This window comes from Tursiops truncatus, chromosome 14 (genome assembly GCF_011762595.2).
Source record: "Tursiops truncatus isolate mTurTru1 chromosome 14, mTurTru1.mat.Y, whole genome shotgun sequence".
NCBI classification, from domain to species: Eukaryota; Metazoa; Chordata; class Mammalia; order Artiodactyla; family Delphinidae; genus Tursiops; species Tursiops truncatus.
In genome coordinates, this window is record NC_047047.1 from 73,068,740 (window position 1) to 73,087,808 (window position 19,069).

The 19,069-nt window shown below is 47.5% G+C and overlaps 1 protein-coding gene and 1 long non-coding RNA gene across 2 annotated transcripts in view; one reads left to right on the top strand and one right to left on the bottom strand.

Moving 5' to 3' along the window:
• The first annotated feature begins 3,476 nt into the window (after positions 1–3,476).
• The window catches only part of APOB (apolipoprotein B), a 39,390-nt gene continuing 23,797 nt past the window's right edge, over positions 3,477–19,069 (top strand). Inside the window, exons 1-16 of the mRNA XM_019943351.3 lie at positions 3,477–3,552; positions 3,864–3,902; positions 4,916–5,031; positions 6,084–6,229; positions 8,494–8,647; positions 9,501–9,656; positions 10,105–10,229; positions 11,220–11,305; positions 12,807–13,026; positions 13,783–14,010; positions 14,232–14,349; positions 14,441–14,587; positions 15,290–15,501; positions 15,757–15,994; positions 16,561–16,737; positions 18,177–18,368. Coding sequence (XP_019798910.2) covers positions 3,477–3,552; positions 3,864–3,902; positions 4,916–5,031; positions 6,084–6,229; positions 8,494–8,647; positions 9,501–9,656; positions 10,105–10,229; positions 11,220–11,305; positions 12,807–13,026; positions 13,783–14,010; positions 14,232–14,349; positions 14,441–14,587; positions 15,290–15,501; positions 15,757–15,994; positions 16,561–16,737; positions 18,177–18,368 — 2,430 coding nt within the window. The remainder of the gene's footprint in view (positions 3,553–3,863; positions 3,903–4,915; positions 5,032–6,083; positions 6,230–8,493; positions 8,648–9,500; positions 9,657–10,104; positions 10,230–11,219; positions 11,306–12,806; positions 13,027–13,782; positions 14,011–14,231; positions 14,350–14,440; positions 14,588–15,289; positions 15,502–15,756; positions 15,995–16,560; positions 16,738–18,176; positions 18,369–19,069) is intronic.
• LOC141276355 (uncharacterized) overlaps positions 11,049–19,069 on the bottom strand; it is a 70,201-nt gene continuing 62,180 nt past the window's right edge. Inside the window, exon 6 of the long non-coding RNA XR_012325793.1 lies at positions 11,049–18,514. This is a non-coding gene — a long non-coding RNA (uncharacterized lncRNA). The remainder of the gene's footprint in view (positions 18,515–19,069) is intronic.

The window sequence follows — 19,069 nt, forward strand, 5'->3', positions numbered from 1 at the left end:
ACATAAACAATGCGTAGTTTCGCTTCTAGAGGCTGTTAACTGGAATCCTTGGCATTATCTAATTCCTTGAAGTTCCATTAATCAGGTGACTTTCTGATGGGTACGCAGAGCTTTGTGATTACTCAGACTGATGGTTCACCTTATGGGACTTTGCATTCACAGACTGTCAGGTCATAGCCACTAGCTGAGATTAATCTTTGTGATATCAGAACGTGTCTCTGCTAGAGTCACTAGTCTGCTTGCTGTAGGAAGGCCTCCATTCACCCCCAGAAAGGACAGTGATTTCACATCCCCAGAAAAGTTAGGAATCATCAGAGACAAATGGATGTTCTGTCTCCCCTATGCGCAGCCCTCAAGGATGCCCTGTCTTGTTTCTGCTCTCTTTCCCTAATGCGATTTCCTGTTTTTGTTCTGTCAATCTCTGTCTCTATATCCATTGTGGTTAGCTAGCTCAATAGCTACCCTCTAAATATACTTCCACGCCAACACACACACATAATAAATGATAATTTATCATTCATTGTCTTTTTTGCCAGGCATCGTGCTATCAATGCAATTATTTACATAATTGTTTCACTTAATTCTCACAAAAATTCCTATGAGGAAGGTTGCTATTTTTAATCCGGTTTTAGGGATGGCTAAACAGAGGTTTAGGAAAGTGAAGTCACCCAAGGTTACAAGCCACACAAGAAACCCAGGTAGGACACAATCCCAGGTCTTCTTGAGTCTAACACTCATACTGCTTTCCTTTACATCAGCTGACCTCGCTCGACCTGGGTTTTCTCTGTTCAATGAATACCTTATACTAGTAGATTTCCTGACTCCTGACACCATTTGATGTCTCTGTGAAGACAGGTCACTGTCCTTTGAAACTTTGAATGTGTTTAGTAGAGGGAACTGAGAAATGTTCTTCTTAAAGGCAAAGAGATGAAGGGTGATATCTGTGTTCACAAATAATGCTATATTTTAAAATAGCTTTTGACCAAAGATCTAAGTGGATTTAGTAATGTAAGAATAGTCTACGCACTAATCCTTACAGTATTTCTGTAAGTGTACCCAAGTCAACTCAACGATCCAACACTTCCTCTGTGGTGCTTCTGTACCTGACCTTGTCAGAGGATGAGTACTGCTGGCTGCTACCCAGCACTAGGGTGACCTTTCAGAGGAAATCAGGGGAAGAAAGAGAAGCTGAGCCCAATGCTTCCAAGTCTCCATTTAGAGATGGTGACAGTCACCTCAGGGGCATCTAAGCAACCCACAAGTTTTCCCTGCATCCAAGTTAGCAGATTCATTTTCTGATTCCCAAATCATAAAAATGATGTCCTCTACTTTTTTACATCATCATAATTCAGTATTTGTGTATGTTGTGAAATGATCACAATGCCAACATCTGACACTATACATGCCCCCGCACAATTTTTTCTTTTCTTGTGGTAAAGACTTCTACGATCTACTCTCTTAGCAACTTGCAAATACACAAAATAGTGCTATGAACTATGTTCATCATGCTGTACATTACATCCCCAAGTCTTATGTAATGTTCTCTGCTGACAGACTATAGGACAGTGGCTTCATTTGTCATCCAACAGAGAAATCCTGGCCTTGTGCTTATAAATTGAAATTAACCATCTCATTTCAGTTTCTTTATACCTAAATATTTTTACCCACGTGCATGGGAGCATGACCGTTTCCTGATCTACTAACAGCAGCTCCTCCTGTGGAAAGACAATCCACGGAAAATAGTTCAAATAAAGTGTTCAGAGAAATGGGGTTCGGGGGCAGTTACTTCTTCCAGAACTTTCTGAATTCAGTGGTGTGGGTGTGAGCAGCCTTGGGTTGAAACCTCTGTAATATCCACTTTTAACAATATTAATATACCCTGGATGCAAAGCAGCTCATCACTGAAGGGAGTTTAGCTGCCCACAGGGAGCTCCTGGCTAAGGAAAATACATGAATTGAGGAGAATTGTGGCAACCCAAGTGCCAGTAACAAGACAAACATCCTCCTGCAAGTCTCGGCTAAGGTAATGGGGGGTTTATACACTGTTACTATCTCAGAACTGACCCTTCTGACCATCATGTTTGGCACCAGAAGATTTAAATGACTTCACAGTTAGTTTGTTACATCTGGATACATCTCATAAATAACAAATCGTAACAACAAATACTGACTTCTGCCTCCGGTGCTTCATGTCCCCGTCAGTCCACAGCCCCTCTTCATTGCTCCAGGACCCCCGTCTCCCACGCCTCCCTTTGCTCTCCTCCAGCAGTTATACCCCACACAGTTCAGCATTGCTTTCAGCCTGCCTTCACTGCTCACCAGCAGTTTCCCGTCTACACACTTTGTCTCCCCAACCAGATTGGAGGTGCCTTGTGGACATGGCCAGTCCCAGACATTTGTCCATCCCATCACAGCACCATCCCATCATTCACCCTTTATCATCGCTTCTGGGTCAGTAAGTCAGTGTTGCTGAAATATCTATACTGTGCCTTGGCACAAGTTTCCTGTGCGGAATGGACAGTACCTAGAAAAGGAGGGAAGGATTCATGGAGACGTTTCCGGGATGTTTAGGAGGAACATTATGCATCCACCCGCTACTCTACTTCTCCTCGCTGGCCTCCCCCATCTGTGAGGAAACCCAGAAGCAGTTCATGTAGGGAAAAGCCTCCTCTCCTCAATTTCTGAAGAAGAAATTGGGCTGCTGGGGGGAAGACGGGGGAGGCTGGTCTTTTCCAAAGGCCCCACCTTACTGGGGTTTCTAGAAGATTTAGGCTGCTGGATTTCTGCTTTGACTGAGACGTGGTCCCTCAGGTCGAGTGGGGGTCAGTCCCTCACCAGACCTCCCTCCTTCCCCTTGCTGTTTGCTCCCTCCAGATGGGCTGAATCCAGGGCATGTGACCCAGAGCCACGGGTACTGACCTGGGTTACAGGCCCCCATGCAAACTCAGAGTCCACTAAAGGGGGAGGAAGGGGTAGGAAAATGTCTCCACCAAGACGCTGTGAAGGACTGGTTCCCCAGTGGTTACAAAGCTCAGGGAGCAGGGGCGAGATTGGCTCCTGTGCTTGCATCTCCCGGAGGCACCCCTAGCTCAGGGCAGGCGCTTCGGGTGCTGAGCCCACTGGCCCGGGGCCCTGAGACCCCGGGGACAGGAGAGGCGAGAGGCAAGGCCCCAGTGGCCCTGGCTGAGTCCAGACTGAGCCCCCTCCTCGGGTCTCAGAGCAGGGCCTGGGGCGGAAAAGCAAACAGGCCCGGGACGCTGACCTTTGGACCTTTTGCAATTTGCCCAGCGCTCTTTCAGCTGCAGCCCTGCGCGGGCGGCCTCGTATAAATCGGGCCCGGGCGTCGGCCCCGCATTCCCAAGGCGGGTGCGGGTGCGGAGCTGCTGCCTGTGGGCGCCGGTCCCTAAGGAGCCAGCGAGCAGCGCGGAGGCCAGGCCCAGCCAGCGGACGGGAGGGAGCCGCCGGTCAGGTCGGCCATGGGCCCCCCGAGGCCTGCGCTGCTGCCGCTGCTGCTGCTGCTGCTGCTGCTGCTTGCCGCCAGCGCCCCGGCCCGTGAGTGAGGCCCCCCGGCCGCTGGGGCGCCAGGCCGGGGGTGGGGGGCGGAAGCCAGGGCACGGGCGGGTGCTGGGGCAGCTTGGGCCTGGGTCAGAGGGAGGACGGCCACAGGTCGGGGGGCAGGGGCACAGGACCATCTGGATGGCTCCTCCAGACTCAGGTAATGGGTGGGGCTGGGGACTGGGTTCCTCAAAACCTGCTTCCCTCCAAGACACTGAAAGTCCTCTGCAGTTGTCGTCCCCGTCAGACGCTAGGACCCATCTGGAAGGACGGGAACACCCACAGTTGTCGTTCTCCCTTTCTTACAGGAGACACCGTGCTGGAAAATGTCAGCCCGAGCTGCCCAAGTAAGGCATTTCCCGCAGGGGCAAGGAAGGGCCCCCCCACCCCTCCCCCACCCATCCCCCTGCACCTCAGGCCACTCAAGTGCTGTGATGCTGTGATTGGCGTACCCTGCTCTGAGCCCAAGAAGCCAGTTCCTTGAGCCTCTGGCCCCCTCCAAGGGGTCTCCGCTCTCTTCTACCCACCCTCCCCATCGGTCCTAAAAGTTCAGCCTGGGAGTAGGGTGGGGAAGGGACCGCCAACTGTTGGTCCATAGACAATTTAAAGAGACATCTGTCCTGTTTGTCAGGGGCTAATCATTAATTTGAAGCGCAGGAAGGTGAGGAAGTGCTGACTTTAACCTTTGTGCAGAAATCCAGATGCCTACCCCTTTGTATTTACCTGACCCCTAGGGGTCAAAGGAGCTGGCCTTGCAGTGGTAACCTGTGTTCTCCCAAGAGCCGGAGGCTGCCCTCTGATGGAGCAGCACTGCCATCTCGTGGACGTCTGGCATCACTGCATCTGGGCTCAGAACCCAAATGTTCTTTTTCTCAAATTGTTCAGAAAATGCCTCTCACGCCCTGTGGAAACCTCCGGAAATTCCTTCTTGGGGGTTTCTTAAATCAGCCGGATACCCTTAACGCTTAGTGAACTTAGCCTCAGATGTTTGGTAGAATCAAAAAGAGCCACAGAATTACGGTATTTTCAAGCTGAAAAGGCAATGAGAGAGATTTGCTTTTATGCTATCAACTCTTAATTTTCCAGGGAGTCTTTCCTATAGACTTTCTGAGCCTCATTACTTGACACTCCCTGCCTTGTGTCTCAGATTATATATTCAAGGATTACCCGCTAATTTAAATATTAGCCTCAGCAAAATCATAATGCAGAAGCTAAATCTATAAAGGAAAATTAATAAAAAATAATTTGCGTTTAGTTACCATTTTTTATTATCTTTGCCACTATTCCTCTTTGCCCAGGATTGACTGTCCTCGGGCGAGTTATTTCTGCTATGTAGCTGACTGACTTCTCCTCATTGCAGAAGATGCAACGCGATTCAAGCACCTCAGGAAATATGTGTACAACTATGAGGCTGAGAGTTCCAGTGGAGTCCCCGGGACTGCTGATTCAAGGAGTTCCACCAAGATCAACTGCAAGGTATGAGGGGAGATGCAGGGCCACTGGAGGGCCCTGGAGCCCGGGGCTGAGCAAACCAGCTTGTGCCAGGACTGTCGTAATCTCCAAGTGCTGGACTGGCCCTCAGTTTGAAAGTCAGCCACTTTGCTGAGAAGTTGTCTGCCACAGAAAAAATAATTTTACCCACCAGGTTTATTTTCACATTAGCTTCCAAGATGTAATTAGAATATGTGATCTAGAATATCAGGATTGCAGACCAGAAGATTTAATATGTTGAGAGATGTCCAGAGGGTGAGCCAAGGGAGGTGAGCATCCCAGGAAGGCATTCTGGAGAGCGGTTTTTATCATCTAAATCAAATAGTATCTGCTACTACTTATTGTTGAGAATGACTGTACTCCTATCCATGTTCCTGTGGAACAGATCTAAGGGCCACTATTGGGGTTCGTGTGGGAAAGAGAAGTCAGGCTGGGCCACCCTCTTCTTTCTAGGGTCCCAGCGTCTGTGCTGTCAGATAAGGTAGCCATTAGCCACGTGTGGCTATTTAAATTGAATGAAAGTAAAAATTCAGATTCTTAGTCACACTAGCCACATTTCACATACCCAATAGGCACCTATACCAAGCAGCCCCCATGTTGGATAGTGAGAATATAGAACATTTCCAGCACTGCAGAAAGTTCTTTAAACAGTGCTGGATAACAACTAGGGATCTGTTTAAACTACAGCTGCATGCAAAGCTCTGAATAGGCCCTGATAGGTACAGTGGTCTTGGATTTTTGGTTTTTCTATTTATGTTAAGGAAACATTTGCTGTTGAAAGCAATGATAGCCCTCCTCCTGCCTCCTGGTTTTCTTCCAAACCCTCACTCCTAGGCTGCCTTTCTTCTAGCCAGTTGTACATCTTTAAAGGGCGTACATTTAGAACCAATAAAAAGATATCATCCTTTGCATGCATAGGGGAAAACTTCAGAAGCATGGTACCCTAGGACATGGAAAAGGCCAGAAAGCCCTGGGCTGAGGGGGGATCTGGTGTTCTTGGTGGAGAGTCTTAATGTGCTGTTCCCCTCTGTTGTCAGGTTGAGCTGGAGGTCCCCCAACTCTGCAACTTCATCCTGAAGACGAGCCTCTGCACCCTGAAAGAGGTGTATGGCTTCAACCCTGAGGGCAAGGCCTTGCTGAAGAAGGCCAAGAACTCTGAGGAGTTTACTGCCGCCATGTCCAAGTAAGACGTGGGCCTGTGCATTTACACTTCTGAGCTGAGTGCCGCTGCGCGGGTCGCACATGAGCGTGTGGGTGTGTGTCCACTGAGGCATGAATGTGTGTGCTTATGTTGGGCACGTATGTGAGTGTAAGTATTGGTATTCTCTGTTCACCATGGATCAGGGAATTGCTGAGCTTTCACAACAATTCAAAAGAGGGAAGCAGTATTTACCCTCCCCTACTGAAGTTCCCCTAATTATCATTTAAATGTGGTTCTAAAAGATCTCACGTTTTAAAACTCCTTGAGACAGTAAAGCTGAGATGGTTTGTTTAAACAAGTGAACTCACGGTTAAAGAATGAAACAAGACTACGCCTCGTAGTCTTCAGACAGGGTCCCGGCAGGACTTGCTGTGGCCAAACATGGCAGTGCAGGGCCTGCTCAGCAGAGGACACCAGCTTCAAGGGGTCCAGGGAGAGCTGAGGCCTGAGCTGATCTCCCTCCAGGGCTGGCATTTTGCCAGTGCACACTGAGCAGGCCGTTCCTCTTGTTTATGACTGGCATCACTTCTGACTGATCCGTGTTCACGTTGTACTGGTTGTTAGATTTTTTTTGTGTGTGTGGTACGCGGGCCTCTCACTGTTGTAGCCTCTCCCGTTGCGGAGCACAGGCTCCAGACGCGCAGGCTCAGCAGCCATGGCTCTCGGGCCCAGCCGCTCCGCGGCATGTGGGATCCTCCCGGACCGGGGCACGAACCCGTGTCCCCTGCATCGGCAGGCGGACTCTCAACCACTGCGCCACCGGGGAAGCCCTGTTAGATTTTTTGATCATCCCTGCCTCATCTCCAGATCACAGTTTGTAGTGTCCTGAGTGTGTGCAAATACAGACAGTCATGGATTTGTTGATTTGGTAACATCGGAAACTCCCCCCCCCGCCCCGCTCCGTGCCCTTCTTTCAGTTTGTTAAACATCACACTCGGAAGCCAGAGTGGGCCTTGATACTTCTGTCTCTTACCAATACATCTTATTTTATCCAAAACTAAGATGTATCTGAGGGAGTGGGGTGCAGTGACAGAAGGGAGTCACAGTTCCTTTTTGGTCCTTACCCTCCTGCAAAAAAGGACTCCTGCTTTTGGCCACCTCAGGGCTTTCCTGTGAGCCTGCATCAGTGTCTGCAATTTTCTGAGAGGATGGACAGCTGTGGGAAACATGCCTGGTCTTCTTTTCTTTACTCTGACTTAACTAGAGCAGGTGCTGCCAGGCCATGTGAAACCCCCTAAGGAAGTCCCCAAAGAAAGGTCCCTTAGATCAGAGTTGACCCAGGCTTTAGACATAGCCTGAGATCATATAAAAGAGTGAATGAATGTCCAACAAATGTATGGAAAGAAGCTCCAATTGGCCAGTGGTTGGGAAATGCAATTAATGTAACAATGAGATATTTATCACCTTATACCCATTAAGACTACAGAAATTGAAAACAGCTATAGCACTTGTTGCTAACAAGCCTGTGAGGAAAAGTGTACCCTCGTGCACTGGTGGTGAGAATGAGTGCCATTAGTCAATATCTACTATAATTAAAAATACTTGTAGCATTTGACACAGCAATTTCAAATGCTGGGACTCTAGCCCATGAAAAGAAAAGTAGTAATGTGTGACAATAGATGCATAAAAATGTTTATTTCAGTGTCGTTCATGTGGGAAAAAACTAAAAAATCTAGGAAGAGAAAGTGAATGCCCTCAAACAGGGGACTGTGAATAAAGTATATATAACCACAGAATGGAATGTTATACAGCTTTTTAAAAAGAATCTGTTAGAGCACTACCAAATGACTCAGAAGGCTTTTCATGGAGTATAATTAAATGAGAAAAGCAAGATAAAGACAAGCATGCATAATACCATCCCATTTGGATAAAACAAGGAACGACAAACTCTTTCTATGCAGGTGTTTTCACTCCCACGCTTCTATACGGGATTGTCTGAGTGTGGAGATACAAATGGGGGATGCCCAGTAGGTTGTTCTGTGGGGGAGTGTGACCGCAGAGACCCGATGTGGGTAGAAAAGAGAGAGAGGATGAGTGAGCCAATCAAAGAAGGAAAAGAAATGAAAGAATACCAAAAGCATACACATATTTGTATGCTCTTGAAAAAAAATATATGTGTTGATATGTATGAAGAAAAAATGTAAAAAGAAAATAAGTAAAAAGGAGGCTACAAAGCCACCCAGCTTATGCCCATCAGGTTCATGGTGGAGAAAGGACACTGAGTGACCACACTCTCTCTGGGACAGGTACGATCTCAGGCTGGCTGTTCCTGAAGGGAAGCAAGTTTTACTTTACCCAGAGAAAGAAGAGCCTAAACACATCCTGAACATCAAGAGGGGCATCATCTCTGCCCTCCTGCTTCCCCCGGATACAGAAGAGGCTAAACAAGTGTTGTTTCTGGTGAGAATTTAGAAAGCTGATAACAGTGGCCCTTTGAACGCATCTTCACATATTGGAGCCGGGTCCCACTTATACATCAGGTGGATCATTGACTCAGCTGCATGGCTAGTTACATGGGAGGCCCGATATTGGTGTGAAGCACAGTGCCCAGGGCTTGCCCCAGCCTCTGGGCTCACTGAGGGCTCAGCCCACGCAGCCTGAGCAGGTTGGGTCTAATTTTATAGCAGTTTCTGGGGAGTCCCAACCACCCTACGCCTTTGTTTGATTTTGTTCTGTTTCCACAAGGTATAGCCTCTGTGTGTTTTAAACACAGAAAATAATTGAATCTACTTGCCAGCCTCTTTTAAGAATTTCATGTTTTGATCGGAGAGAGAATTCAATTTACTTCAGTCCCACTAACACTTTTGAGCCCTTACTATGTTCTGAGTTCCATCCTGTGCTACTCGCAGAGAACTCACTGCTGCATCCTGCAGAGGCCTCTCCTCAGGGAGTTCTCAGGACCTGGGATGAGAACCAAGACACATATAACACAAGGCAGATTGGAATACGAGCCATAAATGAACAGCAGAGAAAATGCTCTGCGAGCACAGAATATAAAACCAGCACTGGCTAGGTCCTAGGAGGGCAGGCAGGTATGCCTCAGAACCAGGATCACCTGTAAGTGGTTTTCTCACTCCAGCTCTGGCCGCCCTTGGAACCAGCAATGCCCACGCTCTGTCAAAGAGGATGAAGCTTTCTCCCAAAGCCACGTTGCATCCGCCTTTTCTCCCTGGCTCCTTTCCCAGCCCCACCCCAAGAACCTAAAGATGTTTCCCCATGTTGAATACACCAATTGTATCTTTTGCTCCCATAGGACACCGTGTATGGAAACTGCTCCAGTGACGTCACCGTTAAAACAAGGAAGGGAAATGTGGCAACAGAAATATCCATTGAAAGGAACCTGGAGAATTGTGATCACTTCCAGCCCATTAGCACGGCAGTTAGCCCCCTTGCTTTGATCAAAGGCTTGGTGAGTTTCACACCAGCATTGCTATTCACACTGGCAGCAGCCTCTTTATTATTAAAATGATGGAATGTTAGCGCTATAAGGGATCTCAAAGAAAAACTTCTAGGCAAAGAAAACATAAGGAGCAGTAGCAGCTGTGAAGTGTTTATGTTTGGTGGGATGGACAGGCGTGTGTAGGATACCAGGTTATATGTACTTTGTGCGGGATCGTAGGTCCCCTGGGGTAGAATAAGAAGAGTCTGTAGCTTGACTCAGCTTTGGATCTGCCAGGTTGTTGCATCCCCTTGTCAAAATGTCAAGTACCAAGCTCTCTTCTCTAACTGAATTTATCTAGTGGTACAGAACCCCCATTCCCCCACCTTCTTCCCTGAACGTAAATACCTATGGCAGGAGACTCAGGTTCAAGCCCCAGGGACTGATGAAAATGCTTCTCCCCTGATCTCATTCACAGACCCGCCCCTTGTCAACGCTGATTGGCAGCAGCCAGTCCTGCCACTACACCCTGGACCCTAAGAGGAAGCACGTGTCAGAAGCCATCTGCAAGGAGCAACACCTGTTCCTGCCTTTCTCCTATAAGTAGGTCACCCTCTGCAGCCTTGATTCATTACTTATGGAGCCAGTAGGAGCTGAATGCTTCTCAGGTGCCCTCTTGCAAGCTAGGCTGTGCCTGGGAGGGGGTTGTGAAGAGGTACAAAGCAGAGCCCATCCCTGTCCTCCTGTCTCAAGCTAACAGGCAATTTGGTAGGAAAGTCTTAGGCATGCAAAATAATTTGGAACCAACAAAAGATAGCTGAGACCCAGACTTTAAGGGCTATAGCTCAGGAAAAACTGGGGATCATTACAGCCTGCCCTGGTTATAAAGGCTTTGCAGAAGATTTGGTAATTGGCATAGAGACTTGTGTATCCAAATCCATTCTGAAAACTGATCAGTCAACTAATGTATATTGAGTAACTGCTATAGTCTTGGCACTGTGCTGTGGGAGGTGCAAAGGAATTTCAAAGCACAATGTTAGTCCATTCCCTCTGGGCGCTCCAGAATGGTGGAGGGTGTAAGGTACATATGTCCTTCTGGTGGAAGGACAGCCAACGTGACCAGAAGGAGGTGGTACTGTTCACCAGGGGGATCAAGGACAGTTGGCTTTTTTTTTTTTAACTGGAGTATAGTTGCTTTACAATGTTGTGTTAGTTTCTGCCGTACAGCAAAGTCAATCAGCTATGCATATACATATATCCCCTCTTTTTCGGATTTCCTTTCCATTTAGGTCACCACAGGGCACTGAGTAGAGTTCCCTGTGCTATACAGTAGGTTCTCATTAGTTATCTATTTTATACATAGTAGTGTATATATGTCAATCCCAATGCCCCAGTTCATCCCACCCCCCCTCCCCCCTTGGTATCTAGCTGTTTGTTCTCTACACCTGTGAAGGACAGTTGGCTATAACTATGGGTTGAAAGGTGAGCAGAATTTGGGTAGAAGCAGAGGTGGGGGAAACATTCAACGTGAAAAGAACAGAATGGTCTGGGGAGCCGGCCATTGACGACATGACGTGCCTCCTTTGTTACCAGGAATAAGTATGGGATGACGGCACAGGTTACACAGACTTTGAAGCTTGAAGACACACCTAAGATCAACAGCCGCTTCTTTGATGAAGGTAAGACTTTATGTGCACCTGATTGCCAGGGCTGGGAAATCTGCCCACGATGTACCAGCCATGGCTTAGCTCCTTGCTGGGCCCAATGAAATGTCTGCTGGTGATGAGGTCATGGGCTCCAGTGTTCTGGCTGTGGGCCGTTCTGCTGAGAAAGCATATTCGCCTCAGAATGTCAGGTGGCAATGGGATAAAGGAAAGGGAGTTCCCCAAAGCTACCTGGGTTTTTGTAAGTAGGAAACTGGTTTCCTAAGTCAACCTTTGGTAGATCTGACAACCTCATACACCCCATGATAAGGCCTGGGGCCTGGACAGGGTGGGGCAAGTGAGAGAGACCCTCAGGGTCAGGGATCAGTCTTTAGAGCTGACAGGAACTATAGAGACCTGTAGTCCAACCCCAGCCCTGCATGTCTTGTACGTGAAGCTGTCGTATGTCTTACCTCGTTGTTCTCAGCAACCTGTGATGTCAGGTGGTAGCAACGTGTGCTTTTATACCCATCAGAGGGGAGAGGGACCCAGAGAGAGGCTTAGTGATGTGTTCACAGTCACAGACTATTAGAGGTGGTGAAAAATAGGCCTCCAGGTCTACTCTAATCTAAGTGGACTCCTTCCACTGCACCGTATTTCCGTGCTGATTCACCTGCCTCCCTGGCACAGGTGAGAGCAGGGTGATGGAGGGGACACAAAAGCGTCTTCCCCTCCCCCACAAACTGCCATTAGATCCCCCTGGCAGAAAGGGTGGGCGAGCAGCAGTGAGTCAGCTTCAGCTGTTGCCACATCAGCAGCAGCGCCTCCTCACCAGGTCTTTTAGGCAGAAGGGTTATCCAATACCAGAGTCACAAAAGCCTGGATTCAGTTCCAGCTCTGCCTCTCACACCCAGAAAGGTCTTGGGCAAGGTGAGTGGCTCGCTTCTGGGTCTTAGTTCCCTTATCTTTATTTTTTTATTTTTTATAAGTTTATTTATTCTATTTATTTATTTTTGGCTGCACTGGGTCTTCGTTGTGGTGCGCGGGCTTCTCACTGAGGTGGCTGCTTCTCTTGTTGTGGAGCTCGGGCTGTAGGCGCACGGGCTTCAGTGGTTGCAGCACGCAGGCTCAGTAGTTGTGGCTCGCGGGCTCTAGGCGCACGGGCTTCAGTAGTTGTGGCGCACGGGCTTAGTTGCTCTGCGGCACGTGGGATCTTCCTGGACCAGGGCTCGAACCCCTGCCCCCTGCACTGGCGGGTGGATTCTTAACCACTGCGCCACCAGGGAAGTCCCCCCTTACCTTTAAATTGAGGAATACTAATACCCTCAGGGAGAGTGTGATGAGTCAATGAAAACACTGAAGTCAGACCCCTAGCACAGAGCCAGATAGATACGTAATGGGCATCAAGTACAGTACTGGATAGTTTTCTTTTCTTTTCCCCTTTGCTGACCCCTCCTTGATCTCCAGTTTCCAGTACAAAGATGAGGGTGAGAAGCAGAGGTACGCAAGAATTTCTCTGACACATTCCTCCTTCCAGGTGCCGAGGCGGTGGGTCTTGCCTTTGAGAGCACCAAGTCCACATCACCTCCAAAGCAGGCCGAGGCCATCGTGAAGACCCTCCAGGAGCTGCAGAAACTGGATGTCTCCGAGCAGAACGCCCAGAGAGCTAACCTCTTCCATAAACTGGTGACTGAGCTGCGAGCCCTCAGCAACGAGGCAGTCACATCCCTCTTGCCAAAGCTGATCGAGGTGTCCAGGTATTTCTTGAATGGTCGCAGCTCAATCTTTCATAGATTATACACCTGTGGTAGCTGGCTGAGACCTCGGCCAAACAGAGAATCTCAGGGACCACTGAAATTTCAACCCAGTTAATCAATTAGTCAGTCAGTTAACGTTTACTGGATAGAGAAGTATCGGCTAAGGTGTCTAGAGTTCCATGGGCAAAACACACATACACACATTGCATCCAAGGTAGATACATATTTGTGTATTAAGACAGGAGGAAAATATTTCCCACATTTTGATGTGTATCTTCTAATTCCTAGTTCTATAATGGGTACCCTGGAGTGTTTGAGAGAAAAAGAAGTCTGTGCTCTCTGGAAGCCTATAGGCTAGAGGAGAGAGAACTCAGGCAAACAAAATAATACCGTGCCTTCTCTTTACTCCAATGTACTCACTGTTAGTGCCATGAAGACCAGAGAAGGGACTGAAGGCTGGATGAGTGTTTGCCTGGCATGTTCTGTGTTCTGACCAAAGGATGACAGACCTTTCTGGATGTTGAATCCAGGGGGTCCTTCTTCAGGCTTTGCTCCGTGGTGCTTCTCCGGTGGATAATGCTTATAGGGAAGCCTTTCTGGTTCTAGGGATCTGAGTTAGATTTTGGAAGATGGTTGGATTTGGATTGTGAATAAGGGGAATAAGGGCATTCCTGACAGAGGGAACACCACGGGCCAAGGATATTTTAGCTGCCTAGAAGGTGATGTTTATAACTCTCTCTGCCCTTTTCTTCTCAGCCCCATCACTTTACAAGCCTTGATTCAATGCGGACAGCCCCAGTGTTACACTCACATCCTCCAGTGGCTGAAAAGTGAGAAAGCCAACCCCCTTCTGATAGATGTTGTGACCTACCTGGTGGCCTTGATCCCAAAGCCCTCTGCCGAGAGGCTGCAAACAATCTTTAACATGGCAAAGGAGCAGCAGAGCCGGGCCACATTTTATGCTCTGAGTCACGTGATCAACAAGTGAGTTCTACACTGGTTCTCCTCGTAGGAGCTAAGGAAGACCCTGCTTCTCTGTATTAAGTTTGTACCCTCCCTCCACTTTCAAATTATGATGCTTACTCTTTTGTTTTTCTACTGCTCATTTTGAGAGTAATGATTTGCAATAAGAAATCAGCAAATATAAGTGTATATTTTAAGATAAATCTGGCTATGCTCGCTGAATCCTACCTCTTATTCTGTAGCTATCATAAGACAAACCCTACGGGGACACAGGACCTGCTGGAAATTGCTGATTACCTGTCGGAACAGATTCGCAATGACTGCACTGGGAACGAAGATCACATCTACTTGATTCTGAGGGTATTTTCAGTTTTTTGTATGAAATGCAGTTTTCCTGTACACCCCTCACTTCTTCTGTGCCCTGATTCCCTCTTGTTTCTTTTCAATGCAGGTCATTGGAAATATTGGTAGAACCATGGAGCAACTAACCCCAAAACTCCAATCTTCAGTCCTGAAATGCATCAAAAGTAGACAGCCATCACTGCTGATTCAGAAGGCTGCCATCCAGGCCCTGCGGAAAATGGAGCTTAGAGACGAGGTAAAGTCCACAGAAGAGGACTGAAAGTGAAAAGTTTATTCAGACTGACAAGGATTTGGAATGAGATTCTAAATCTCATCATTCTAGTGACTTTATTCTACTGCTTTTTAATTGCAACTTTCAACACACCTGGTGACTGCCTAGCAGTAAGGTGGACGTGAGAGAAATGTTTGAGCTTGTTGCTACTCCAGCAGGCGGAGTGTGAGCTATTCACTATATGCTGTCCTCCCACCAGATTGACCATCGTTCCCATCTTGGGAAAACATGTCTGATTTTTCCCCAGTTTCCCTAGACTAGGATAGTCAAACTGGCCCCAGAAAGTGGCAGTGGCTCCAGAGCTTTGCAGACAACCTGACTGACTTATTAGTACCAAATTCTCACTGTCCCTTCCCGCCTTTATCCTCATATTAATTTATGTTAAAACAACTTTATCTTCAGTTAGTGGCAGATCTCCGACAAGTTGTAACTTGGCCATAACTTGTGTATTTTAATGCCGTTGAATTCAACATGCATCTGATAGGTGTCTTCTGAGAACACTTCCTTCAGCTGGTTGCTCTGGGGGGAACACAGGCAAGAAGGTTCAGTACCAGCGTTTGAAGGATTCTTAGAGAGAAATTCAACTTGCGCATAATAAGACCAGGCACGTCTGCCAGGCATGTTCTGTGTTCTGACAGTGGTAACAGTCTCCTCTTTTGGCTACAGGTCCGGGAAGTCCTACTTCAGACTTTCCTCGATGACACCTCTCCGGGGGATAAGCGACTGGCTGCCTATCTCATGCTGATGGGCGGCCCTTCCCAGTCAGATATTAACAAAATCACCCAACTCCTCACACGGGAAAAGAATGAGCAAGTGAAGAACTTTGTGGCTTCCCACATCGCCAACATCTTAAACTCAGAAGAGCTGTATGTCCAGGAGTGAGTGAAGTTGTCCCCATCTGCCACAGGGGCCTGAAGTTCCAAACCTCAATTCTGATTTAGCCGCTGCCTGCCCTTCATACATTGTTCTTTCTTCTGGAACAAACATCTGGGTGAAAGGGTGGCAGGTCTAAGCCAAGCTCTTGGGGCAAATGAAACCCAAATAGCTTGGTAGCGATTGGAAATCCATATTTACTTGGGGGTGGAAGAGTAACGTGATGTGTGTCGCCTCACAATATCCTCCTCTTCATCTAGGTTGAGAAAGTTAGTGGAAGAAGCTCTGAAAACATCTCAACTTCCGACTGTCATGGACTTCAAAAAGTTTTCCCGGAACTATCACCTTTCCAAATCGATTTCTCTTCCATCACTTGACCCAGTCTCAGGCAGAATCGAAGGGAATCTTATATTTGATCCAAGTAATTACCTTCCTAAAGAAAGCATGCTGAAAATGACCCTCTCAGTCTTTGGATTTGCTCCAGCTGACCTCTTTGAGGTATGTGTGAGATTGAAGCAGAGTCTTATGTTTTCTAGGCCATTCTGTTCTACATAATAAACACAAAGTCAAATCAAGGGAGCCGTGAGCCAGCTACAGAGGAACAGGAATCATCAGGCAGTGGTACCATCACTTCTTTCCCTCCTCCCTTGCCTTCCTGCCTCCCCACTAGGGGCCATCTGAAGCATGACTCCTTATATGAATGGAAATGCAGATGTCTCAGAGAAGCCCTTAGACCCCAAATCCAAGGAAGTGCATGGGCTGCACAGTCAGACGGCTCTGGTTCAAACCCCAAGTCCACTCCCAACTCTGAATCTTTGGTTTAACTATTTATGCTCTCTGAACCTTAGCTGCCTCTTCCAGAAAACAGGCAAGTGATAAGTTCTGCCTGTCAAGATTCTGCTGAGATTTAAATAAGACAACTCACGTGGAGTGCTAAGCTCAGCTCCTGCCCTGTAGTTGTCACCGAATACTTGTTTAATGAATTGGGCATAAAGAGGGGAATGGAAGGCTGACAGACAACAGAGAAACATGATGGCATTGTCTTGCCTGATTTTCTTTCTCAGATTGGTCTGCAAGGAAAAGGCTTTGAGCCAACACTGGAAGCTCTTTTTGGGAAGCAAGGATTTTTCCCAGACAGTGTCAACAAGGCTTTGTACTGGGTTGATGGTCAAGTTCCTGATCATGTCTCCAAGGTCTTGGTGGATCACTTTGGCTACAACAAAGAGGATAAACGTGAGCAGGTATGTTTCTGTTAAGTATCCTCTCAATGAAAGCTTTGGGTTTCAATGCGAAAACATTCTTGTCTAAGCCTGGAAGTCACCAAGGTACTATCTAACTGAAGTGACAACTATGGCTATTATTAACCAGTCAAGTGAGGATAAGAGCCAGTATCCTCTGTAGGTGTGGCCTCCTGGAGATTCAGTCTACCCACATCCAGACTCATTAGAGGCCTAACATAATTAGAGGCTCTCTAATATTAGAGGCTCTCTAACATAGAGTTCATAATAGTATGAACTCTGGGGCATGGCTTTGAAATCTAACCTCACTCTCTTCAAGCTCTGCATACCTGGACAAGTTGCTTGATGTTATGTCTGTTTCCACATCCCCAGATTGCTAATAATAATCCGTACCCTTCATGAGGATATTTAAAGACTAAATGAACTGAAGTATGTAAAAAGCGAAGCCAAGTGCCTGACTCTTAACTTGATTACTCAAGAAGCAGATAGTATTATACTCGTTACTTTCATATTTTCATTATTACTAACTACTTTCTTTGGCTCTCACCCACACCAGTGCACTAGCTTATGGGAGCACGATCCTCTTTGAAGGTAGCATGAGCCTCCACTTAAGGAGTAGAAAATAGATTGTATGATCTGGAGCTTCTCATGCTTTAGCTTTTTGCTACCCAAAGTGTGGTCATCCTTGGCATCACATCAGAGCTTGTTAGAAATGCAGGTTCTCAGGCCCTACTGGGCTCTGCTGAATCAGAACCTGCACTCTAACGAGACCCCCAAGGAACTGGTGTGCACATTTCAGTTTGAGAAGCAGGGCCATAAGTTACTCCTCCATGCTCGCAAATGGTCCCACCTCTGTCTTCTAATTTACTTACCTCCGCTTGAGGCTGAGGGTCTTTGATCTGTTTGGAGCCTTTCAGTCAATCACTCTTTTCTTCCTCAATGCCCAAGCATCAGTCTATGGAATCCTTATCTCTAAGAACTTACCTAGATAAGAACTTACCTAGACCAGGTGTTTTTCAAGCTTTTGGCCAATGTATGTAGCAGCTATGCTTTCCCAAGAAACCCCTAGTGTTTTTGCCTCGTCAAAGGAGAGAGGGAGTAAGCAGGGGAGGGGTTGGCAGACAGAGGGCCTTCTAATCTTGGGGAGCCGTTGGGATCCTGGCATCCTGGAAAGCATCCCTTACCATGGCTACATCATTCAAGTTAAGAACAGAGTGGAAGCACCGTTGTCCCTGAGCGTCTTCGTCTCAGTCTGGAGGAGCTAGTATCTACCTTCTGATAAAAGGTGGGAGCCTGATTTCAGTGTCTGCCCTGTGCCCCCGCCTTGAGCATTTGTGTTTAGGCCCATCCCGGCTGCAGCAGGTAGGTCCCACATCTAAATCTACGGGTGTTTGTTTGACAACACTCACACCTCACTAGACGTTTTGTTGTTAAAATTCCAGGACATGGTCAACGGAATTATGCTCAACGCTGAGAAGCTGATCAAAGATTTGAAATCCAAAGACTTCCCAGAAGCCAGAGCCTACCTCCACATCTTGGGCGAAGAGCTTGGCTTTGTCAAGCTCCAGGACCTCCAGCTCCTGGGAAGTCTGCTGCTGAGCGGTGCCCGTACCCTGCAGGGGGTCCCTCAGATGGTAAGTGGGTGATGGGATTAGCCTGGGCTCCTTTTAGGTCTCCCAGGCTCCCTTAAGACCCCAGCCACACAAACCAGAGAAAGTGCTTGTACTTCCTTCAGAGAGGCAGGTTTGTCTTGAATTTCAGTGAAGAAGATTCTTGGATCCTAAGGAATTGATAACATTTAGAAATTAAGCTATTCATCATGTTAGATGTATCTTTCAACAGCGTTCATTTGTTCATCTGGAAAACAATGTTAAGTGTGTCTCCCTCTACCTATGCTACAGGTTCCTTTTAATATTGAAATGATGCAGTGATTATGAAACAACATATGTGGAAAACTGTAATCCACTATCTAAATATGAACTATAGGTTTTTGTTTTTTTTTAAGGTTTTTTTTTTTTTGGCTACGTCAGGTCTTAGTTGTGGCACGCGGGCTCTTCGTTGCTGCGCGGGCTTCTCTCTTCATTGTGGCACATGGGCTTCTCTCTAGTTGTGGCGTGTAGGCTCCAGAGCACGTGGGCTCTGTAGTTGTGGCGTGTGGGTCCCAGAGCGCATGGGCTCTGTAGTTTGCGGCACGCAGGCTCTCTAGTTGAGGTGCGTGAGCTCAGTAGTTGTGGTGCGCGAGCTCAGTAGTTGTGGTGCGTGGGTTTAGTTGCCCCGCAGCATATGGGATCTTAGTTCCCTGACCAGGGATTGAACCCACGTCCCCTGCATTGTA